The sequence below is a fragment of the Lithobates pipiens genome, unplaced genomic scaffold, assembly GCF_037356315.1.
Source record: "Lithobates pipiens isolate NorthernLeopardFrog02 unplaced genomic scaffold, aLitPip1_a1.2 Scaffold_16, whole genome shotgun sequence".
NCBI classification, from domain to species: Eukaryota; Metazoa; Chordata; class Amphibia; order Anura; family Ranidae; genus Lithobates; species Lithobates pipiens.
The window spans coordinates 346,849,533-346,873,315 of record NW_027507748.1 but is presented as its reverse complement, the minus strand read 5'-3'; the positions used below and the strand labels follow the sequence as shown (position 1 = coordinate 346,873,315).

The 23,783-nt window shown below is 42.3% G+C and overlaps 1 protein-coding gene across 1 annotated transcript in view; it reads left to right on the top strand.

Moving 5' to 3' along the window:
• Window positions 1-1,377: 1,377 nt before the first annotated feature.
• Window positions 1,378-23,783, top strand: part of MYOM3 (myomesin 3) — a 207,045-nt gene continuing 184,639 nt past the window's right edge. Inside the window, exons 1-3 of the mRNA XM_077481840.1 lie at window positions 1,378-1,564; window positions 10,573-10,694; window positions 21,011-21,091. Of these exons, the coding sequence (XP_077337966.1) occupies window positions 10,588-10,694; window positions 21,011-21,091 (188 nt within the window). The 5' untranslated portion in view covers window positions 1,378-1,564; window positions 10,573-10,587. The remainder of the gene's footprint in view (window positions 1,565-10,572; window positions 10,695-21,010; window positions 21,092-23,783) is intronic.

Below are 23,783 nucleotides of genomic sequence, written 5' to 3'. Positions count from 1 at the left end.
GAAATCCGATCACGTGTACGTGGCATAAGTGTTATGTCGCGTACACACGGGCGGACTGTATGGCATACTTAGTCCGTCGAAACACATTTCAGCGGACAGTCCACTCGTGTGTGGGCTTCAGCGGACTTTTTCAGCGTGCAGTCTGGCGTACTAAGTATTTCGGATTTTTCTAAATTCTGTCCGTCGTACTTTGGTTTCAGCGGACAATCCGCTCGTCAGTAGGCTAGTTCGACGGACTAAGAATGGCGCATGCCCAGAAAGGATTTACACGGCGGAAGGGTGCTTTGCTGTGTATTGGACTTCCTATTTCTAGTCCCGTCGTACGTGCTGTACACGTCATCGCGCAAGCTTTCGACGGACTGTTTGGGTATCCGTGTGTGGTCAAGTCCGTTCAGTCGAAAGTATGACGGACTGTCCGTCGGATTGTATGACGGACTAAGTACGCCATACAGTCCGCTCGTGTGTACGCGGCATTACACTTACTGTACACATTATATATCATGCATGCACTTAAAGTGTATGTCCAACCCAGGACTGCTGTTAGAAATCATGGGCCCTGTACAGCCCACCTGATAGGGCCCCTTACCCCTGAAGATAGCAAAACTCCTGCTAAATTTAAAAGAAATCTGTATTGACTTAATAAATAAAGCTTTATTTATTTTGAGGTCTTTGGGCTCATACACATGGGTGCTACGGCCTGTATAGTGTGAACTAGCGTTTTCTTTTTATGTGGCTGGAGCTGTGTGCAGGCAGCCTATGTTACGCTATGGGCACACAGCAGCTGTATGAACACAACCGCAGGCCCTAATTTAACATGCACACCTGTCAAATTAGGACCTGCGGCTGTGTTCGTATAGATGTTGCATCCCCATAGAGTAACAATTGGCTCAAGTTGAACAAACAAACCATTCATCCACACTGTATGGGCCAGAGAATGAGCTCAACTTGTGTACAACCAGACTGTCTGGATTTTCCCGAATGACCAGTGCCACCAGCTATAACCGGCAACACTGATTATTGTATTCTGCCATCAGAATATAATAGCTCAACAGAAGGATTCCCCCATTTACATCAAATGTGTGGATGGGGGAATTGATTAATTTTTATTATTCATATATGGCCTGCTTTAGTCATTGAACCTAAATTCTGTACAACTAAAGATGCAGAAACCAATATCATCAATGAGAATTATTTGAATAAATCAATAACACTTTAACATTGCAAGTTATTTCTCTTTTTAAATGTCAATGTACTGGATTTATTCCACTGTTGATCAAACCCCTCCCAATGGCCTTTCTGAAATCCATCTTAATCCCTGGTATATTTATATACCCATAGTGTATTCTCTCATCCCGTTATAAAATAGAAGATGGAGTATGCTCTGAAACTTTTGTTGAAATGAGCCCAGAGATTGTTTTGGATCACAGTTTACGAGGCTCATCGTTTCATAGTGCAGCTGTAAGGCTTAGAATTAGCCTCTTATTCTGGGAGTTGTCAGTATTGCAGAAGGGGGACATTGGTCTTATCTCTTGAGCAGAACACAGTTTCAGTCACTGCAAAATTTGTAAGTATAATTGATTTTTTTTCTGCGAATATTTCAGATTTATGGTAATATCAACTTGACTTTTTATTTTTATAAACATGTGGACGTGTGTACAATTTATTTATTTAGCACTATTAATATTTTTCTATACAGCACCATATTTATTATAGAATGAACATTTATTGTATACCCTACAGCAAAGTTTTACTGATAGAAGTAATTATAATATAGGGGGCTAGGGAATAAATGTATAAAGAGTATTAAGATAGTATGTGGATATTTATAATCTACTAAGCAGAACATAACACATATTAAAAGACATAAAATCAGGGTATTTAAAGCAGAAAAAGGTTTCTTGAGCTTACATATAACATTTACTTATAATATCCCATAAACGTTGCTATTATGAAGAGCATAAGGACTTATTCGGGTGTTCTGTGTCTTTATAGTCAACACACAGTACATTTGTGAAGCATTTTCAAAGGATAAAAAGTTTTTGCCATTTATTGCATTGTGTTTTATGGGCCATATTCAATTCTGCTGTATTTCAACTTTCTGAATGTGAGACTTTTTCCAAAAGAAATAAAATATTACTTTTTTGTGAATAGGTCTGAGCTGAATAAATTAGACTAAACTGACCTTGGTAATGATGAAATTGCACCAAAACTATTTTTGCTCTTCAGCTGCTCAGAGGGAATTTGCTGGAAAATATATATATCTTTTTATATATATATAGGGTATGTTTGTTTGAGGGGTGAATTCAGATTAGTTTAGTTTATTTTATTTTATTTCTTTTTTTTTTGTATTTTATTTTTAACCTTTTGATATATTTGATTAGTATGTGTATAATGATACTTTTATATATTTATTTTCTTTTTTCTTTTTTTTCCTTTCTTTTTTTAATATGTGAAAAACAAAGCATACAGCAATATGACAAATGCAGGGCTGTTTTTTTTTATTATTTTTTTACAAAAGAACATATCTAGAAAAGTTGGCAGGAGCATCAACACTCCTCAGGAGCTTTAACCACTTAAAGACCTCCCACTGCATATATATATATATATATATATATATATATATATATATATATACAGCAGGGCAGCTCTATTGCTTGAAACTATGTGCCTGTACGTAATTTCGTGCAATAGATACTGTGGGTGCTGGTTGGCCAGAGGGGGAGCCAATCAGAAGGTCCGACGGCCATCCACGATCACTCCCCAGAGAGATAGAATGGCAGTCTGCCAATGTAAACAAGGCAGACCACCGTTCTGTCAGAGATGAACACAGTGATCTTGTGTTCCTGCTAATCAGGAACACAGATCACTGTGTTCATCTAATAAGTCCATCCCCCACATTAGAAAGTGTCCCTTAGGGACACACTTAACCCTTTGATCGCCCCTGGTGTTAACCCCTTCTCTGCCAGTGTTATTAGTACAGTAACAGTGCATAATTTTAGCACTGATTAGTGTAGTCACTGGTTCCCAAAAAGTCTGCCGCAATGTTACTAGTAAAAAATTTTAATTCATTTTTTATTTCTAGCACAAAAAATACAAACCGCAGAGGTGATCAAATACCACCAAAAGAAAGCTCTATTTGTGGGGAAAAAATGGCATCAATTTTATTTGGGTACACTGTCGCACAACCGCACAGTTGTCAGTTAAAATGACGCAGTGCTGTATCACAAAAAATTAGGGGGTAAAACCTTCCGGGGTTGAAGTGGTAAAAACACAAATAAAAACTTGATTTTGTTTTTCCTACTGATATCAATGCATTTTGCCAAAATGGCAACATTTTGGTGAAATCCCATGGATTTTTAGGCTGTTCACATAGCAAGGGGATTTTCCAATTTGCAAGGGAATTAAAAAAGAAAATTCTTACATTTTATCTTAATTAACCACTTACCCACTGGGCACTTAAACCCCCTTTCTAACCAGACCAATTTTCAGCTTTCGGTGCTCTCACATTCTTAATGACAATTACTTAATCATGCAACATTGTACCTATATGAAATTTTTGTCAGTTTTTTTCACACAAATACAGCTTTCTTTTAGTGGTATTTAATCATGGGTTCTTTTGGTGGTATTTAATCACAGTTTTTTGGGTTTTTTTGCGCTATAAAAGAAAAAAGAGCGAAAATTTGGTTAAAGAAATGCATTTTTCTTTGTTTCTGTTATCAAATTTTGCAAATTAGTAATTTTTCTTCATATATTTTGGCCAAAATATATACTGCTACATATCTTTGGTAAAAATAACCAAAATCAGTGTATATTATTTGGTCTTTGTGAAAGTTATAGTCCAAAAGCTGTGGTGCCAATCTCTGAAAATTGATCACACCTGATGTACTGACGGCCTATATCATTTCTTGAGACCCTAACAAGCCAGTAAAGTACAAATACCCCCCAAATTACCCCTTTTTGGAAAGTAGACATTCCAAGGTGATTCGTTAGAGGCATGGTGAGTTTTTTGAAGTTTTAATTTTTTCCCACAATTCTTTTCACAAAATTGTTATATTAGCAATTATTTCTCACACACAGCATATGCATAGCACAAATTATACCCCAAAACACATTCTACTATTCCTCCTGAGTATGGCGTTACCGCATGTGTGAGACTTTTACACAGCATGGCCACATACAGAGGCGCAACATGCAGGGAGCACCCTCATATAATTTCTTGGCTACCTCTTACACTTTTGAAGGCCCTGGAGCACCAGGACAATGGAAACACCCCAAAAATGACCCCATTTTGGAAAGAAAACAACCCAATGTATAATCTATGAAGCATAATGAGTCTTTTGAACATGTCATTTTTTTCTACAATTTTTTTGGAAAATGTGTAAAGAAAATTAAAACGCATTTTTTTTTACACAACATTGTCCATTTACACAATGTTTCTAACACATAGCATGTACATACCAAAAATTACACCCCAAAATAGATTCTCCTACTCCTTCTGAGTATGGCGATACCACATGTGGGAGACTTTTCCACAGCCTGGCCAGAGGCCCAACATGCAGGGAGCACCATCAGGTGTTCTAGGGGCATAAGTTTCAAATCTTATTTGACTACCTATTACACATTTGTGAGGCACTGTAGTGGCATGGATGTGGCATGGATGATAACTGATGTGGCATGGATGACCATGAATGGGGATGGATGAGCCGTGGATGGGGATGGCTGAGCATGAATGAGTATGGCTGAATACGGATGGGTACGGCTGAGTTCGGATGGGTATGGCTGAGTATGGCTGGGTATAGATGGGATGGCTGGGTATGGCTGAGTATGGCTGGGTATGACTGAGTGCGACTGAGTACGGCTGGGTATGGCTGAATATGGCTAGGTACGGCTGAGTATTGCTGGGTATTGCTGGGTATGGCTGAGTATGGATGGGTATGGCTAATTATGGATGGGGGTGGATTGGATGGCTGAGCATGGATGGATGGGATGCATCCAATGGGATGCATTGGCTAATGCCCTTATTTAATATGCTCTTAAAGAAAACCCATCTCTCCTCTACATTCGTTAGACAAATTAGACAAAAAAATGAAATGTATGCAGTAAAGATGTTGCAATTATTCTGCAGAAAAAATAAAGAAATGGTAAAGTAAATATAGGACACAATATACTATGATACACTTGTAAGAATATATAATTATTATACAGAATAAGGTAAAACATAATCAGCATTACAGTTACATAAAAATATTCATCTATTCATAAAAATTCAATGAATATAATCGATTGCTCATGGTGAAACTTGTCTAGACATCAGTTCCACAGGGGCGGCTCGTCCATAGGGGCACCTGGGGGACGCCCCCCCCCCCCCCCTCCAGGCAGTCAAAAAAATATGTAAAAAAAATAAAATATATATATATATATATATATATATATAGTGACACATGCTGCTGCAACTTGGTGGGGCACATGCTGCTGCAATTTGGTGGGACGCATGCTGCTGCAATTTGGTGGGATACATGCTGCTGCAATTGATGGTGACACATGCTGCTGCAATTTGATAGTGACACATGCTGCTGCAATTTGATGGTGACATATGCTGCTGCAATTTGAAGGTGACACATGCTTATGCAATTTGGTGTTGCCACATGCTGCTGCAATTTGGTGGTGACACATGCTGCTGCAATTTGGTGGTGACACATGCTGCTGCAAATTGGTGGTGGCACATGCTGCTGCAATTTAGTGGGACACATGCTGCTGCAATTTGGTGGTGACACATGCTGCTGCAATTTGGTGGTGACACAGGCTGCTGCAATTTGGTGGGACACATGCTGCTGTAATTTGGTGGTGACACATGCTGCTGCAATTTGGTGGTGACACATGCTGCTGCAATTGATGGTGACACATGCTGCTGCAATTTGGTGGTGACACATGCTGCTGCAATTGATGGTGACACAGGCTGCATTTGGTGGGACACAGGCTGCATGTTAGGAGGGACTCCGCTGGGGACACCTGATGGCATCTGGTGGCAGGCGATCTGGCTAGTGACACGCTCAGGGCTCCCACTGATTCTGCATTATGGTGAGTTGAATGATTTCATTTTATATTACAATGTTATAATAGAAATAATGTTCTTTAATGATCCTGACACCATAACAACCATGGTGCCGGGATGATTGAAGTGCTAACACCAGGTGTTTGAAATATCTTTATCTGCTGATTGTTAAACTTTCTAGAATATACATGTTTCTATTGTTGTGTAGGATCTGTCCCTGCTGTCCCTCCATCCCTCTCTCCCTCCGCCCCTCGTTCATCTCAGACACTAACCACACCACCTTAGAGCCATGCCCACTATTTCACTGAAACTACGCCCATTTTCACCAAATGTGAGGGGTCAAAAAGGAAGGGCGGGGTCTGGCACCCCCCATCCTAAAACGTCACCAGCCGCCACTGCAGTTCAATGTAACTCGACGCACGTTTCATGGCTTGTGCCAATCAAATGCTCTGAAACTAAATCAATATTATCTATAAATAGAGGATTGCCTTTAAATGGGGAACAATCTCTCAAAATAAAGGTGTGTAACTTACAATACGGCCCAAAGGTGGCTCCCAAACAGGGGACAAGGATGATCATCTCCCCCGGGGCTGAGGTAGGGAGCCCCATCCAAACCAGAGACAGCAAACAGGTGAAGACCAGGCGACCATGTCACGACCATGAAAATCTAGTGTATGTTAAACAGTCCACACTGCTCTGCAGAGTATAAAAATAAAACCATGTGAAATGAGAAAATTAATGAGATAAGCCTATACCTGGGAGTGTGTGAAGTAATGAATAATAGTGATTGCTATAATGGTATGAGGTGTTTTAGCTGAAAAACTACAGCCCAAGAAAGTGTATGTGTACATATACCAACAAAAAATATAACCAAAAAACAGAACCACCAAATAGTCGTTGGCTGTATGATGTAAAACTAAAAAATAAAATCAAGGCGATGTTGTGATGAATATGAGTAAACCTTAATTACCTTCTGTGTGGTTCTGTGACCCTAAGCAAGCCTGAAATCCTACTTGTGTAAATGGTCCAGGTGAAATGGTCAGCTGGCCCGCCTGAGCAGCTTATATCCCTGGCAAAGGGTGTGTGCCCACAAACATAATGAGCCCCAATTGGATGGGAAGAGGAAATCTGCTCAATGCTCAGGCAAGTTAATGCACTAAGCAGGGCATTCAATTATGATGCCAATGCATAGGAGGCAAAACCTTGCCCCCCAACTTGTATAAGGGAATAGTGGGGGAAGGGGAGAGACTGCTGTGCATTGCAGCCCCGGGGTCAGAAGGCACCCCATCACCCCCCACCTCCACCCAGCAAGGGGGCCCATCCATGGCCCGAAGAGAGAAGTTATATCCAAAATATTGTGTCTAATGCCTCTTCTTCACGTCTCAATAAATGCCAGAATATATGACTATATATATATATATATATATATATATATATATATATATATATATATATATATATATATACATACACACACACATGATAATTAAAGGTTTCAAAGACAGGTGGCTTGTTATAAAGAAAATCTGAATATGGATGAGTGGTTGACTATTTTTCTTGTTAAGGTGTGGCAGGTTGCTGGGAAAATGGGTATCTTCTACCCTAATTAGACAACATGATTGGATGTGACCTGATGCGACCTAACTCTAACTGATTATGGCAGTGGCAAGCCTCCATCCCTAATATGTATTAAACACCAGAAAAAAGAAAGAAATGGGACTTTGAGTGAGGCAGGTCACTGAATGGATACCTTATTCAAATCATTTATAAAATTATTTATTAATAATAACAAGTCACGTTATAGAGAATGTCAATCAGTAAATATACACCATATACTATTATACACTTGTAAGAATATATAATTATTATACAGAATAAGGTAAAACATAATCAGCATTACAGTTACATAAAAATACTCATCCATTCATAAAAAATTTATGAATATAATCGATTGCTCATGGTGAGACAGCAAACAAGTGAAGACCAGGTGACCATGTCACGACCATGTGAATTTAGTGTATGTTAAACAGTCCACACTGCTCTGCAAGAATATAAAAATAAAACCATGTGAAATGAGACTATTAATTAATGAGATAAGTATACTTGGGAGTGAGTGAAGTAATGAATAATGTTGATTGCTATAGTGGTATAAGGTACAGCCCGAGAAAGTGTGTGTTTACATATACCAACAAAAAATATAACCAAAAAACCTCAAATTTATAGATAATATTGATTTAATTTCAGAGCATTTTACTCCTGATGATTGGCATGATCATGAGCTCAAGTTTAGCTAAAAATAAAAAATAAAATAATAAAAAAAAAATAAAAATAAAAAACATAAAAATGAGCACAAGGGACATAATATATAAAGTTAGTGTGATGTGTCCCTTGTGCTCTTCTCCTTTCAGTAGAAATCTTCCTCTTCTGTACTACAGCTTCTATGAATAGGGGATGGGGGAATGTGAAGACAATTGATAGTCCTGCTCCCTCAATTTACCGATCCTGTGTCATTCATAGAAGCTGTAGTTCAACTTCTGTCAATGACGTGTAGCAGGTAACGTCCCCCCCCACCCCCCCCCCCCGCAAATCCTGCAGCTGCCAGCCAGGGACACAGGGAGCGACTCTGAGACACAAACAGTCTGAGGAGAGAAACAGAGCCTGTCACAGCTGTGGGGGGATTTTTCCCTCCCCTGCTTCTTCGTTGGCAGAGGGAGAGAGCCAATGCTTGGACAGCACTGCAGCCGAAGCAAAGGAGTTGGGGGCATGTAGTCCCGAAGGCAGGCGACTCCATGTTCATCTCTACAGGGCAAGTTACACACCCTAGCATGCCAGGAAGGGAGAAAGGAAAAAAAAGAACACCACAAGGTTGCCTGGGAGCAGAGAGAGACCATGAGGCAAAGAAAAGACTGGACACTGGAGAGGGGTGCTGCTATCCAGGGTCGGTGTGCCTGTTCCTGCCACAGTTCCACGGCCGGTCACAAACATTCTACCAGAGAGGGATTCTGGGTGCATCTCCAGGCGCATTCCTGAAGGTGTCGGACAATCCAATTGTGGGGTAGCCAGTCGGGCAACCTGAAGAGCCTGACAGAGCATCTCCTTTGGGCCTTGGTTACAAGAATGGTGAGCGGGCACTTGGCCATCGTACAGATACACAGAGACACTGACAACGTTGCATATCTTTACGTACATCACTAGAACACCCCCCCCCCCTCCCTACAAGGCAGAAACAATGTGTATTTTGAGTCAGAGCTCTGCAGTAGAGCACAGTATAAACAGAATACTGTGCCTGAAGTGCACCCACAAAGAGATAGCTGAAGATATTGGAAATATATAATGTGCAGATTTCCATATCTCTGCTCTGTATACTCAGGAACTCAGTGACACTTATACTCAGGAACTCAGAAGTACTTACACTCATTAAGGAGGAACTCTAACTTCCATACTAAAGCTAATATTGTCGTATATGGTGTTATGTTTATAAAGCCCAGTCCTGTGATTTCAGCATTTCAGGTAGATAGACTGGCTTACATCAAGCCACCTCTGTTCCCCCTTTATGCATGAGCACATAGGCTATACCTGAGTCATTTGAAGTGGTTAAACTGCGTTAACTTTATAACCTGCCTGTGCCTTTAAAGATATACTGTTTATATGAGAGTTTTTAAAAAAAAAATCCTCTGTGTTGTTATTACTGTTGTTCTATGACCAATATGAATACTTTCTATTCAGCTACCATTTGTCTCTATTTACTGTTGTGCTGCAGTGACATTGTCTAATAGGTGTGCCAGAGGAGCTGAGACTGTTCTTGGGGGTTGAGAGCCAGAGCACAGAACCAAATATACTTAAAGTGGAAGTAAACCCTCCTATCGTTTTCAGTCAAGGAAGCTGCCATCTTGGCCTCTAATAATTCTTCAACTGCCATAATGCTGCACATGTGATCAGTTATTACACCAGCCATTGGATGGTTTGAAAGTTTGGTTGAGAGCACAACCAATGTGAAAGTTAGCATTTCCGGCATGCCGGGAATGTAAGTGTTTTTTGAAACTGGGTTTACTCCCGCTTTAAGTGGCTCCTTCAGGGGTGGTGCTACAGACGGATCTGGCAGAAAAGGGTAGGCATAGTTAAGCTCTCTTCATGAGAGCTCCTGACTGGCCTTTAGTTGTATTAAACCCTGCTGCACCGGAAGATTATGGCAGTGGGTTTAGAGTAGGACAGATAAGGATTTCTACTGAAAGAGAAGCGTTAACACAAGGGACACATCATCCTTACTGTCCCTTGTGCTGATTTTTATGTTTTTATCTTTAGCTACATTTTGAAGAGATCTGAGTCTGCATGTGAGGCACTCTGCTACATTTCTTACACTTCATTCAGAGTAAGTGCTACGGTGTGAATGGGTAATCCTGCACAGATCAGATTTTGGCATATGTATTTTGCATGCAGTTATTTTGTCAAGACAGTTATAAACAGCTCTGAAACAGAAACAGGCAGATATGAACTGTCATGGATTTGTCTTTTTTCACTAGACTTGTGGATTTAGGATGGAAAAGAGAATCACATATTCTTATGCAGAAGAAGAAGAATCTGAGCAGAAGAAACGAAAGTTTGAAATGGGAACTTCAACAATGAAAAAGAAATTTAGAACAAGGTCAGTTTCTGTTCTCAGTTCTTTGTGGTTTTATGGCTTTTGCCTTTCCCGGTATACCAAAATTGGTCTGGTTTTAACACGGTGAGCAATTACAAAATGAATACACTTCATCTCACTAGAATTGGCAATGCTTATTGAAATACAAAATACATATATAAAAAGGATTATACTAATATGAACATTTACCATACCTGATCATTAATGACCATTTGCAATTCTTTGGAACAATAGATTACTCTAAAAATGAAAGGACATCAGTCCACGTGAAATATAGAATTGTTGTTCCTCCATTTACATATCGCTTTCTTCTTGCTATTTAACCACTTGCCGACCGCCGCACGACGATATACGTCGGCAGAATGGCACGGGCAGGCATATGGGCGTATATATAAGTCCCTGCCTGCCCGCGGGTGGGGGGCCCGATCGGGCCCCCCCCCGGTGCCTGCGGCGGTCGGCATTTCTTCGAGAGCGATCCGGGATGAGGGGGCGGCCATTCATTCATGGCCACCCCCTCGCGATCGCTCTCGACGAATGGAAATCCCCGGTGACATCACTTCCTCTCCTGTAATGTAAACACAGGAGAGGAAGTGATGTATTCTCTCCTCCGTGTCGGTATTTTCCGTTCCGACACGGAGGAGAGCGGATCGGTGAGTTGCACCAACACTCTACACACACAGTAGAACATGCCAGGCACACTCACACCCCCCCTTTACCCCCCGATCACCCCCCCAATTACCCCTGCCCCCCAGTCACAGTGACACCAATGTCATTTTTTTTTTTTTTTTTTGCATTGGTGTCATTTGTGACTGTAATAACTGTTAGGGCAGTTAGAGTTAGCCCCCTTTAGTTCTAATGTACCCCCCTAACCCCCCCAATAAAGGTTTAACCCCGTGATCACCCCCCGTCGCCAGTGTCACTAAGGCTGGGTTCACATTGCAGCGGTTTATGAGAACGAATGTGATTCGCACCGCACTGCAGTGCAAATCACATCCGATCTCTGTGCGATTCGAGTTCAGCCATTCGCCGCACCCGCCGCACCCGCCACACCCGCCGCACCCGCCGCAAATTCGCACGGGACCCTTTTTTTGGCCCGCAGCAGAATCGGATCGCATGGGTGTTCACACCATGCGATCCGAGTTTGCAGATCGCACTGCGATATGCGAACTGATCTGGGGGTGTCAGTAACATTTCACTGACACTCCCAGCAGTTCGCATAGGGCAGTGTGAACTGCCGCCGGGAGGCATGCGATGCGGGAACCCGCCGCGGATTCGCGGCGTTTCCGCATCGCTCCAGTGTGAACCCAGCCTAATAAGCGATCATTTTTCTGATCGCCGTATTAGTGTCACAGGTGACGCTAGTTAGGCAGGTAGGTATTTAGGTTCGCCGCAGCTTTTTATAGCGCCAGGGACCCCCATATACTACCGCATAAAGCCCCCTGATTGCCCCCTAGTTAACCCTTTCACCAGTGATCACCATATAACTGTTACAGGTGACGCTGGTTGGTTAGTTATTTTTTTATAGTTTCAGGGCACCCGCCATTTATTACCTAATAAAGGTTTAACCCCCTGATCACCCGGCGGGTGTCATTTGTGACTAATAACTGTTAGGGCAGTTAGGGTTAGCCCCCTTTAGTTCTAAGGTACCCCCCTAACCCCCCCAATAAAGGTTTAACCCCGTGATCACCCCCCGTCGCCAGTGTCACTAAGGCTGGGTTCAGATTGCAGCGGTTTGAGAACGGATGTGATTCGCACCGCACTGCAGTGCAAATCACATCCGATCTCTGTGCGATTCGAGTTCAGCCATTCGCCGCACCCGCCGCAAATTCGCACGGGACCCTTTTTTTGGCCCGCAGCAGAATCGGATCGCATGGGTGTTCACACCATGCGATCCGAGTTTGCAGATCGCACTGCGATATGCGAACTGATCTGGGGGTGTCAGTAACATTTCACTGACACTCCCAGCAGTTCGCATAGGGCAGTGTGAACTGCCGCCGGGAGGCATGCGATGCGGGAACCCGCCGCGCATTCGTGGCGTTCCCGCATCGCTCCAGTGTGAACCCAGCCTAATAAGCGATCGTTTTTCTGATCGCTGTATTAGTGTCACAGGTGACGCTAGTTAGGCAGGTAGGTATTTAGGTTCGCCGCAGCTTTTTATAGCGCCAGGGACCCCCATATACTACCGCATAAAGCCCCCTGATTGCCCCCTAGTTAACCCTTTCACCAGTGATCACCATATAACTGTTACAGGTGACGCTGGTTGGTTAGTTATTTTTTTATAGTTTCAGGGCACCCGCCATTTATTACCTAGTCTCACTAGTGTACCCCTAAATTTAGGGGTGTCTACTTTCCAAAATGGGGTCATTTGGGGGGGGTTTGTGCCATCTTGGCATTTTATGGCCTTCAAAACTGTAACGCCCTTAGAAAGCCTGAAGGCGGTGCTTGGTTTTCGGGGCCCGGTACGCGGCTAGGCTCCCAAAAAGTCCCACATATGTGGTATCCCCGTACTCAGGAGAAGCAGCAGAATTTATTTTGGGGTGTCATTTCACATATGCCCATGGCATGCGTGAGCAATATATCATTTAGTGACAACTTTGTGGAAAAAAAAAAAAAAAAAAAAAAGTTTGTAATTTTCCCGCAACTTGTGGCAAAATATAAAATATTCCATGGACTCAACATGCCTCTCAGCAAATAGCTTGGGGTGTCTACTTTCTAAAATGGGGTCATTTGTGGGGGTTTTGTGCCATCTTGGCATTTTATGGCCTTCAAAACTGTAATAGGTAGTGAGGAGTGAAGTCAAATATTTACGCCCTTAGAAAGCCTGAAGGCGGTGCTTGGATTTCGGGGCCCCGTACGCGGCTAGGCTCCCAAAAAGTCCCACATATGTGGTATCCCCGTACTCAGGAGAAGCAGCAGAATTTATTTTGGGGTGTCATTTCACATATGCCCATGGCATGTGTGAGCAATATATCATTTAGTGACAACTTTGTGAAAAAAAAAAAAAAAAAAGTTTGTAATTTTCCCGCAACTTGTGGCAAAATATAAAATATTCCATGAACTCAACATGCCTCTCAGCAAATAGCTTGGGGTGTCTACTTTCTAAAATGGGGTCATTTGTGGGGGTTTTGTGCCATCTTGGCATTTTATGGCCTTCAAAACTGTAATAGGTAGTGAGAAGTGAACTCAAAAATTTACGCCCTTAGAAAGCCTGAAGGCGGTGCTTGGTTTTCGGGGCCCCGTACGCGGCTAGGCTCCCAAAAAGTCCCACATATGTGGTATCCCCGTACTCAGGAGAAGCAGCAGAATTTATTTTGGGGTGTCATTTCACATACGCCCATAGCATGTGTGAGCAGTATATCATTTAGTGACAACTTTGTGTAAAAAAAAAAAAAAAAATTTTTTTTTGTCATTATTCAATCGCTTGAGGCAAAAAAATAAAATATTCAATGGGCTCAACATGCCTCTTATCAATTTCCTTAGGGGGTCTACTTTCCAAAATGGGGTCATTTGGGGGGGTTTTGTACTGCCCTGCCATTTTAGCACCTCAAGAAATGAGATAGGCAGTCGTAAACTAAAAGCTGCGTAAATTCCAGAAAACGTACCTTAGTTTGTAGATGTGACAACTTTTGCGCAAACCAATAAATATACAATTATTGACTTTTTTTTTACCAAAGACATGTGGCTGAATACATTTTGGCCTAAATGTATGACTAAAATTGAGTTTATTGGATTTTTCTAATAACAAAAAGTAGAAAATATCATTTTTTTTCAAAATTTGCGGTCTTTTTACGTTTATATCGCAAAAAATAAAAATCGCAGAGGCAATCAAATACCATCAAAAGAAAGCTCTATTTGTGGGAAGAAAAGGACGCAAATTTTGTTTGGGTACAACATTGCATGACCGCGCAATTACCAGTTAAAGCAGCGCAGTGCCAAAGTGTAAAAAGACCTCTGGTCATTTACCAGCAAAATGGTCCGGTCTGAAAGTGGTTAAAAAAAAATATTAGTCTCTTTATTTCAGTTGCATATATACCTCTCCGACTCTCCCAATAAGGGCAACATAGTGAAGTAGTAACATCACTCAATCTATAACTGGAGGAAGAGGCATTGATAGCTGGTTTATCTATATTATTGCTATTAGTGTACTATGCTTTTTTTGGACCTGGAGTTTTAAATATTTTGATTGCAGTGGATATTCTTTTTTCACTACAGTTTTTGAGTCTAACCATTTAGGTAAGTCACTGCACTTGTCACAAAATAGCAGGTGGTGATTCTAATGTCACTCTCTGGCAGAGCCATGGCTGCCACTTGTATCCAACACTTCTGTGTGTGTTGGATGTCTGGTCTTCTACCGTATGCTGTGGTTCCTTGCACTAAGCTCTAAGTCACTACAGTGGAAACAAGACATACCTGTGCTCAGATCCCAATAGCTTGCACATGCATATAATCTACCAGGTGCTAAAGGGGTGTGACCACATTAGCACTACAAATACTGGATGAACCCTCTGCACACTGCTATACCCTTTCAAGCAAACTTTGCAAATAAAAAACAGGACACAGTAGTGACATAGAGTTCAGCAGGAAAAAATACTACAGTGCCCAGCAGGAAGCCATGTATTTGAAACAAACTTGAAAGTTATGGTCAAAGTTGTGCAAGAGAGCAAAGATCGAAGTAGTTGCCAGTAACAGTAAGTAGTCGTTTATACCTGGTGACTCTAGTTTTTTTTTTTTCTTTAAATAACAGTTTTATTAGTTGTCACAGCAGGTAATAAGACAAAAAAAAAAAAAACAGAACACTGGTATATAGCAAATACAAACACTTTAGCAGTAGGTGGAGCAAGATCATTGTTATGTCATACTATGAACTGTAAATTAGTAGTTAAGGTTTGCCAAAGGTTAAGTAAGAGCCTATGGGGTATGGGAAAAAAAAAACACAAAAGAGAAAGTAAAGCCCCATATACAATATCAGATTTTCTGCTGATTTTTGTCTTCATATTTACCAAAACCATGTAGTGCAAGGGCCTGCCTGATTGCATACAAATTGAAACTTCTAAGGTTTAACCTCATATTATATGGTTTTGGTAAATCTGAAGGAAAATATCTGCAGAAAATCTGATAGTGTGTATGGGGCTTAAGAGGATAGGAGGAGAAAGAGAGTTTGAAAGAGAAAGTGAGTAAAGAGGAGATGATAAGGTAGAGTAGTAGCTCAACCATCGGTTCAGGGCGGGTCCTCCCGGCGGTGCCACAGCTCCCAGACCTTATTGTGCGATTCCAGCCTATCCTGTAATCTAACTGTCATTTTTTCCATTAGCTCCACGTCTTTAATTCTGGCAAACAGAGCGTCATGGGAGGGAGGAGAGTGCTGTTTTTCATATTAAAAAAAAATGTAGTGGTCAAATACCACCACAAAAAATATTTATTTGTGGGGGGAAAAATTATATCCATTTTATTTGGGTACAGTGACACATGATCACGCAATTTTCAGTTAAAGCAACGCAATGCTGTATCGCAAATAATGGCCTGGTCATGAAGGGGGGAAAATCTTGCAGAGGTCAAGAGGTTAATAATCATTAAAGTTTCATGACTACTGCTTACCCTTGATTAATGCTACCAATGCACTCATATTAATATAAGCCGTATCACTGCAGACAGCAAGAATTTTCCATATCATTCTTTGTGTGAACTTTGAAATTCTAAGGTGAAGAATGTGAAAAACAGTTGTCAGATATTTATCCCCACGCTAATATTGTTAACGTTAAGAAAAATACGAACCCCCAACCCCCCACGACACCACCACCACCACCACCACCACCACCGCCATTTCTGCTACCTAACCAAGCAGATCAAATGGCAAATATTTATGCATGTTTGTATAGTGTGATAGAATTACATAGGCACTAATCCTCTCTGGCATTGAATGCTGTTCTAATTAAAATAGATTTATTGGTCTTTGAAGAAGGATAGCGTAGCTTTAGCTGAATGTAAAAATAAATAGGTGACTATATATTTTAAATTAGTTTGGAAAGCTAAGTTCTTCAAGGGAAAGCTTATGTATGTATTTTAAAAATATGATTGCATCTGATATGATATCATCTGATGAAAGCTGCTGTACCTAAATACTCTCTATGTAAAACAGAAAAACCAGTCCACTGCTCTGGGGCATAATGGCAGAAAACACAAGCCTAGCATTGTTTCTCAAGCATAATGACAACCCGCTCCCACTCGCATACACACACCCACACGCACACACACACACTGGGCCTGTACTTGTTTGTTTCTAAATCCTGGTACATACGATCGGATTTTCTGTCGGGAAATGTATGATGACAGGCTGTTGTCGGATTTTCCACGGACAAATGTTAGATAGCAGGTTTTAAAATTTTCCCCGGACAAATATCTGTTGTCGGATTTTCCGAGCGTGTGTACTCATGTCCGTCAGACAAAAGACCAAAGTACAAACATACATGCTCGGAAGCAAAGACGAGTGAGAAGCGGTCGGTCTTGTAAACTAGCGTTCGTAATGGAGAATTAACATTTGTGACGTGGCAAATTATGAAATCTCGAAATGCAGCGCACATTCTCTTCTTCTTGAATGGGACAATAATGAAGCTGCTTTGCAGGTGATACTGATGGAATTATTGCAAACGAATTTTCAAAGGCTTTTTTTTTCTAGTGATATCAAGAATAATATTATTATGCTTTTTTTTTTGGGCAAGTTACCACAACACATTATCCCGTAGTTTTTAAGCTCAAAGATACAACTATGTTGGTGTCCCTTGTCAATTTTACATTGTATTTTTTAAATGTAACTGCCTACTCCCAAACTGTAATTTTAAGTAAAACACATAGCTAAATATTATTCTCCACATTTTTTTATTGTGCATTAAAAAAATAAAACAAATAAAATTAGACATGCTATCTGCCAATGGAACTTAACCAAAAAGTGCATTCTATGCATCCAAAAATATAGAAAATGCACCAAATCAAATCATTATTATTCAACCAAAAAATAAAATAAAAGCCTCATGCATGTGTCCTGTTTCTTAATATAGGGGGTCAACAATGGCAAGAGTTGATGAAAGCAGGGGTCCGTCGTCTGTAGATAATTGCGAAAATCATCTGGATTATTTTCCTGGCGCTCCCGCAGCAAAGGCATATGACATAATTGGTCACGATAAATAAAGCAACCAATTTTTGGTCCAAGCACTTCTCCTCCCCCTGTTCCTGGACTGGACTTGGGTCAAAGCAATAACTCCAAGGCCAATAATAAATAACACGTTATCTCCTCCGATTCCACAACATGGCTGGACGGCGAACTGCCATCCAGAAACTAACTGAAAACGCAAAATGAAAACGTGAAATGAAAAGCACGAATCAACACTCACCAAACTTCTACTAACATGAAATTAGCAGAAGAAGCCCAAAGGGTGGCGATAAAGAGCTGAAAAACAACATAGTACGTCACTACGTTCGTATTTGTTGGCCAATAATTGTGTGCCGTGTGTATGCAAGACAAGTTTGGCCTAACGCCCTTCTGACAAAAGGCTTAAAGCCTCGTACACACGATCAGATTTTCATCCGGGAATTATGACAGATTGTTTGCCTAAAATCCGACCATTAGTACGCTCCATCAGACAATTGTTGATCAACTTTCCGCCAACAAATGTTGGATGTCAGGCTAGTAAATTTTCGGTGGACAACAGTCTGTTGTCAGATTTTCTTATTGTGTGTACACAAGTCAGTCACACAAAAGTCCAAAGTACAAACACGCATGCTCGGAATCAATGCTCACCAAACACGACATTAGCAGAAAGTTCCCAAAGGGTGGCACTCAAGAGCTTAAATTCACATTACTGAATATGAACGTTACTACGTTCATGTTTGTTGGCCGACAATTGTGTACCGTTTGTATGCAAGACAAGTTCACGGCACGTTAGATTATAACGTGTGCAAAAAAATTTAAAAATCAAAAACAAAAAAAAAGCTCCAGTAGACAAGTACCGTATATACTCGAGTATAAGCCGAGATTTTCAGCCTCTTTTTTGAGGCTGAAAGTGCCCCCCTCGGCTTATACTCGAGTCATCGCTGTCTGCCCGCTCGATCAGCGTGTCGAGCAGACAGACAGCGGCCATTCTATTCAAAAGCCGCGCCTCCGGCTCCGCCTTCGCCTGTGATAGGCGGAACACTGAATTTCCCAGCAGCCTGTGTTCCGCCTATCACGGACGTCGTATCATCCTCGTACTACGGACGAGGATGATACGACGTCTGTGATAGGCGGAACACAGGCTGCTGGGAAATTCAGTGTTCCGCCTATCACAGGCGAAGGCGGCGGCGCAGCTTTTGAACTTTACAATGGCCGCCGACGAAGAGGGCACGGGACGGCACGGCACGGGACGGGACGGGACGGGGGCAAGGCAAGGCACGACACGGGACGGATGCAAGGAGGCAAGGCACGGCACGGGACGGAGGCAAGGAGGCAAGGCACGGGACGGAGGCTCGGGACAAAGGTAGGCTGGACACACACACACACACACACACACACACACACACACACACACACACACACACACACACACACACACACACACACACATGGATGGAGACACACACAGGGATGGATGGATGGATGGATGGAGACACACACACACAGGGATGGATGGATGGATGGATGGATGGAGACACACACACACAGGGATGGATGGATGGATGGATGGAGACACACACACACAGGGATGGATGGATGGATGGACACACACACACACAGGGATGGATGGACGGACACACAGGGATGGACGGACACACAGGGATGGACGGACACACAGGGATGGACGGACACACAGGGATGGACGGACACACACACAGGGATGGACAGGCATGTCTCACCCTCGGCTTATACACGAGTCAATAAGTTTGCCAGTTTTTTTGGGGGTAAATTGGGGGCCTCGGCTTATATTCGGGTCGGCCTATACTCGAGTATATACGGTAGATAATTCCAGGCATTGATGGGGTCATGCTCACTATAAAACTATGTTTTAGAAATTTGGAGTGTTTTTAACCATTATAAAATGCAGCATAATAGCTATGGTTCTACAATTATTTTCAAACAGTACCAAAATCTAATTTTATATGCCTGTTTTACTATAGTGAGTATTTACAGAGGCATTCTCACTATAAGTATATACTATGCTTTCAATTCTTAAAGTGTTTTGCCAATGATAAAATGTTGCATAATAGCTCTGGTTTACAGTTATGACTTATTGCAACGCTTTCCTAAATTTTTATTTGATCTGTGATTATTTTCAGACATTACCAAATTCTGGATTCTCCGAGTCTATTATAATCTTGTGATTTGGAATGCAGTTTGGCTGACCCAGTCCTGTATAATTATCCTTTCAGATCCTATCTAATTGGTCATATTGGTTTGAGGCCCGCTTTGGACATTACGATCCTACACAAGGGTAGTCATGATATTTGAGCTAATCCAGGCAATGTTATCATTCTGAAAAGTGTCAATGAGTATGAACAGGTGTTTACCACAGATAGAAATCATTTCTATGATTGGTAATATGACACATTGGGATTGATTTACTAAAACTGGAGAGTGCAAAATCTGGTGCAGCTCTGCGTAGAAACCAATCAGCTTCCAGATTTTTTCCGTCAAAGCTTAATTAAACAAGCTGAAGTTAGAAGCTGATTGGGTGCCATAGAGTTGATTTACTAAAACTGGAGAGTGCCAAATCTGGGGAAGCTCTGCATAGAAACCAATCGGCTTTCAGATTTTTTCTGTCCAAGCTTAATTGAACAAGTTGAAGTTAGTAGTTGATTGGCTACCATTGCACAGCAGCAGATTTTGCACTCTCCAGTTGTAGTAAGTCAACCCCGCAGTTACTACTCCCTGTTAGGTCACATGTATGCTTCTGATGTTCAACTTAACAAAGAGTTAAATAAGAAATCGACACATCTGGAAGTTTCAAATTTTCAACAATCGTCAGCTGTAGGCCTTTCTTCAATACTGCAGAGATTGGTGTCATAGGAAGCAGGGGAGGTGAGTATTTTATGATTTTTTTTGCAGGGGGACATTCATTTTGAATCTGTATTTTAGTCACTTTAAGGATTCTTTAAAAGAGACACTAATTTAGACAACCCCTTACTGTATTACTGAGTAATAAATGAAGCTGTAATCTTGTGAAAGGCAGAGTGATGTATTATATTTTTTGTTTTCTAAAGGTTATCTATCTGTCAGTAAGTAATGCATTGTACTAAACTATGCGAAGAACAAAAGAATGGTTGATGCTATTTTTATGTGTTGTATTTTTCAGCATGGAAGAGCTTGTGGATATTCCAGTTTCATCTATTCATCTTTCAATAGCCAGGGCAGAGCAAACATTGAGGTCCACACTGTAAGTACAATCAGCTCCAAAAATAAATAAAATAAATAATAATAATATGTTGGACTATTGTTTTTAGTAAATGAGGTGAACAAATTCAATTGTAATTGTAATTAGCTTTTTCTGGCTAAAAACTGTTTTGTGATTTTTTTTGTGTGTACTAGATCAACATTGAGAGCTATACAAATCATTAAACTTGATTGCCAAGTTTAGAGAACAGTTTCTATTAGCTGGAAAATAGCACATTCATTCTATTCTCTAGATTTGCTAGTTCACATATTGGTATGTGTACTCAGGGCCATCTTTAATTTTGATTGGGCCCTGGGCAAACATTTTCTTGGGGCCCCCCTCCATTTTGAGACATACAAAAAATGGCAGGTAGACTCAAAATCAGTTTACTGCAGCAGATCACGCAGTGATTGCAATTGTTTGCCAGAGGTTACAGCCTATCCTTACTGCTCGCTGGCTGGTTGCTAGAGGTTACAACACATAATTTCTTCTTGCCGATTGGTTGCTAAAGGTTAATGCACATCATTACCACTTACTGATTGGCTGCTAGAGATTAAAGCAGATCACTACTGTTTGCTGATTGGTTGCTACAGGCTAATACACATCATTACCTCTCACTGGAGCAATTCTAAATAATTGAGCAAGTAAAGGGGCACATTAACCACTTGCCGACCGCCTCACGCCGATGTACGTCGGCAGAATGGCACGGGCAGGCATAAGCACGTACATGTACGTGCTTTGCCTCCCGCGGGTCGGGGGCCCGATCGGGCCCCCGCCCGGTGCCTGCGGCGGTCGGTTTTCGTTCGGGAGCGATCCCGGACGAGGGGACGGCCATTCATTCATGGCCACCCCCTCGCGATCGCTCCCGACGAATGGAAATCCCCGGTGACATCACTTCCTCTCCTGTAATGTAAACACAGGAGAGGAAGTGATGTATTCTCTCCTCCGTGTCGGTATTTTTCGTTCCGACACGGAGGAGAGCGGATCAGTGAGTTGCACCAACACATCCCACACACAGTAGAACATGCCAGGCACACTCACACCCCCCCTTTACCCCCCGATCACCCCCCCAATTACCCCTGCCCCCCAGTCACAGTGACACCAATGTCATTTTTTTTTTTTTTTTTTTTTTTTTGCATTGGTGTCATTTGTGACTGTAATAACTGTTAGGGCAGTTAGGGTTAGCCCCCTTTAGTTCTAATGTACCCCCCTAACCCCCCCAATAAAGGTTTAACCCCGTGATCACCCCCCGTCGCCAGTGTCACTAAGGCTGGGTTCACATTGCAGCGGTTTATGAGAACGAATGTGATTCGCACCGCACTGCAGTGCAAATCACATCCGATCTCTGTGCGATTCGAGTTCAGCCATTCGCCGCACCCGCCGCACCCGCCACACCCGCCGCACCCGCCGCAAATTCGCACGGGACCCTTTTTTTGGCCCGCAGCAGAATCGGATCGCATGGGTGTTCACACCATGCGATCCGAGTTTGCAGATCGCACTGCGATATGCGAACTGATCTGGGGGTGTCAGTAACATTTCACTGACACTCCCAGCAGTTCGCATAGGGCAGTGTGAACTGCCGCCGGGAGGCATGCGATGCGGGAACCCGCCGCGGATTCGCGGCGTTTCCGCATCGCTCCAGTGTGAACCCAGCCTAATAAGCGATCATTTTTCTGATCGCCGTATTAGTGTCACAGGTGACGCTAGTTAGGCAGGTAGGTATTTAGGTTCGCCGCAGCTTTTTATAGCGCTAGGGACCCCCATATACTACCGCATAAAGCCCCCTGATTGCCCCCTAGTTAACCCTTTCACCAGTGATCACCATATAACTGTTACAGGTGACGCTGGTTGGTTAGTTATTTTTTTATAGTTTCAGGGCACCCGCCATTTATTACCTAATAAAGGTTTAACCCCCTGATCACCCGGCAGGTGTCATTTGTGACTAATAACTGTTAGGGCAGTTAGGGTTAGCCCCCTTTAGTTCTAAGGTACCCCCCTAACCCCCCCAATAAAGGTTTAACCCCGTGATCACCCCCCGTCGCCAGTGTCACTAAGGCTGGGTTCACATTGCAGCGGTTTATGAGAACGGATGTGATTCGCACCGCACTGCAGTGCAAATCACATCCGATCTCTGTGCGATTCGAGTTCAGCTATACAGATAGTATGGCTGAATTCGTGTCGCACCCGCCGCACCCGCCGCAAACTCGCACGGGACCCTTTTTTTGGTCCGCAGCAGAATCGGATCGCATGGGTGTTCACACCATGCGATCCAAGTTTGCAGATCGCACTGCGATATGCGAACTGATCTGGGGGTGTCATTAACATTTCACTGACACTCCCAGCAGTTCGCATAGGGCAGTGTGAACTGCCGCCGGGAGGCATGCGATGCGGGAACCCGCCGCGCATTCGTGGCGTTCCCGCATCGCTCCAGTGTGAACCCAGCCTAATAAGCGATCGTTTTTCTGATCGCTGTATTAGTGTCACAGGTGACGCTAGTTAGGCAGGTAGGTATTTAGGTTCGCCGCAGCTTTTTATAGCGCCAGGGACCCCCATATACTACCGCATAAAGCCCCCTGATTGCCCCCTAGTTAACCCTTTCACCAGTGATCACCATATAACTGTTACAGGTGACGCTGGTTGGTTAGTTATTTTTTTATAGTTTCAGGGCACCCGCCATTTATTACCTAGTCTCACT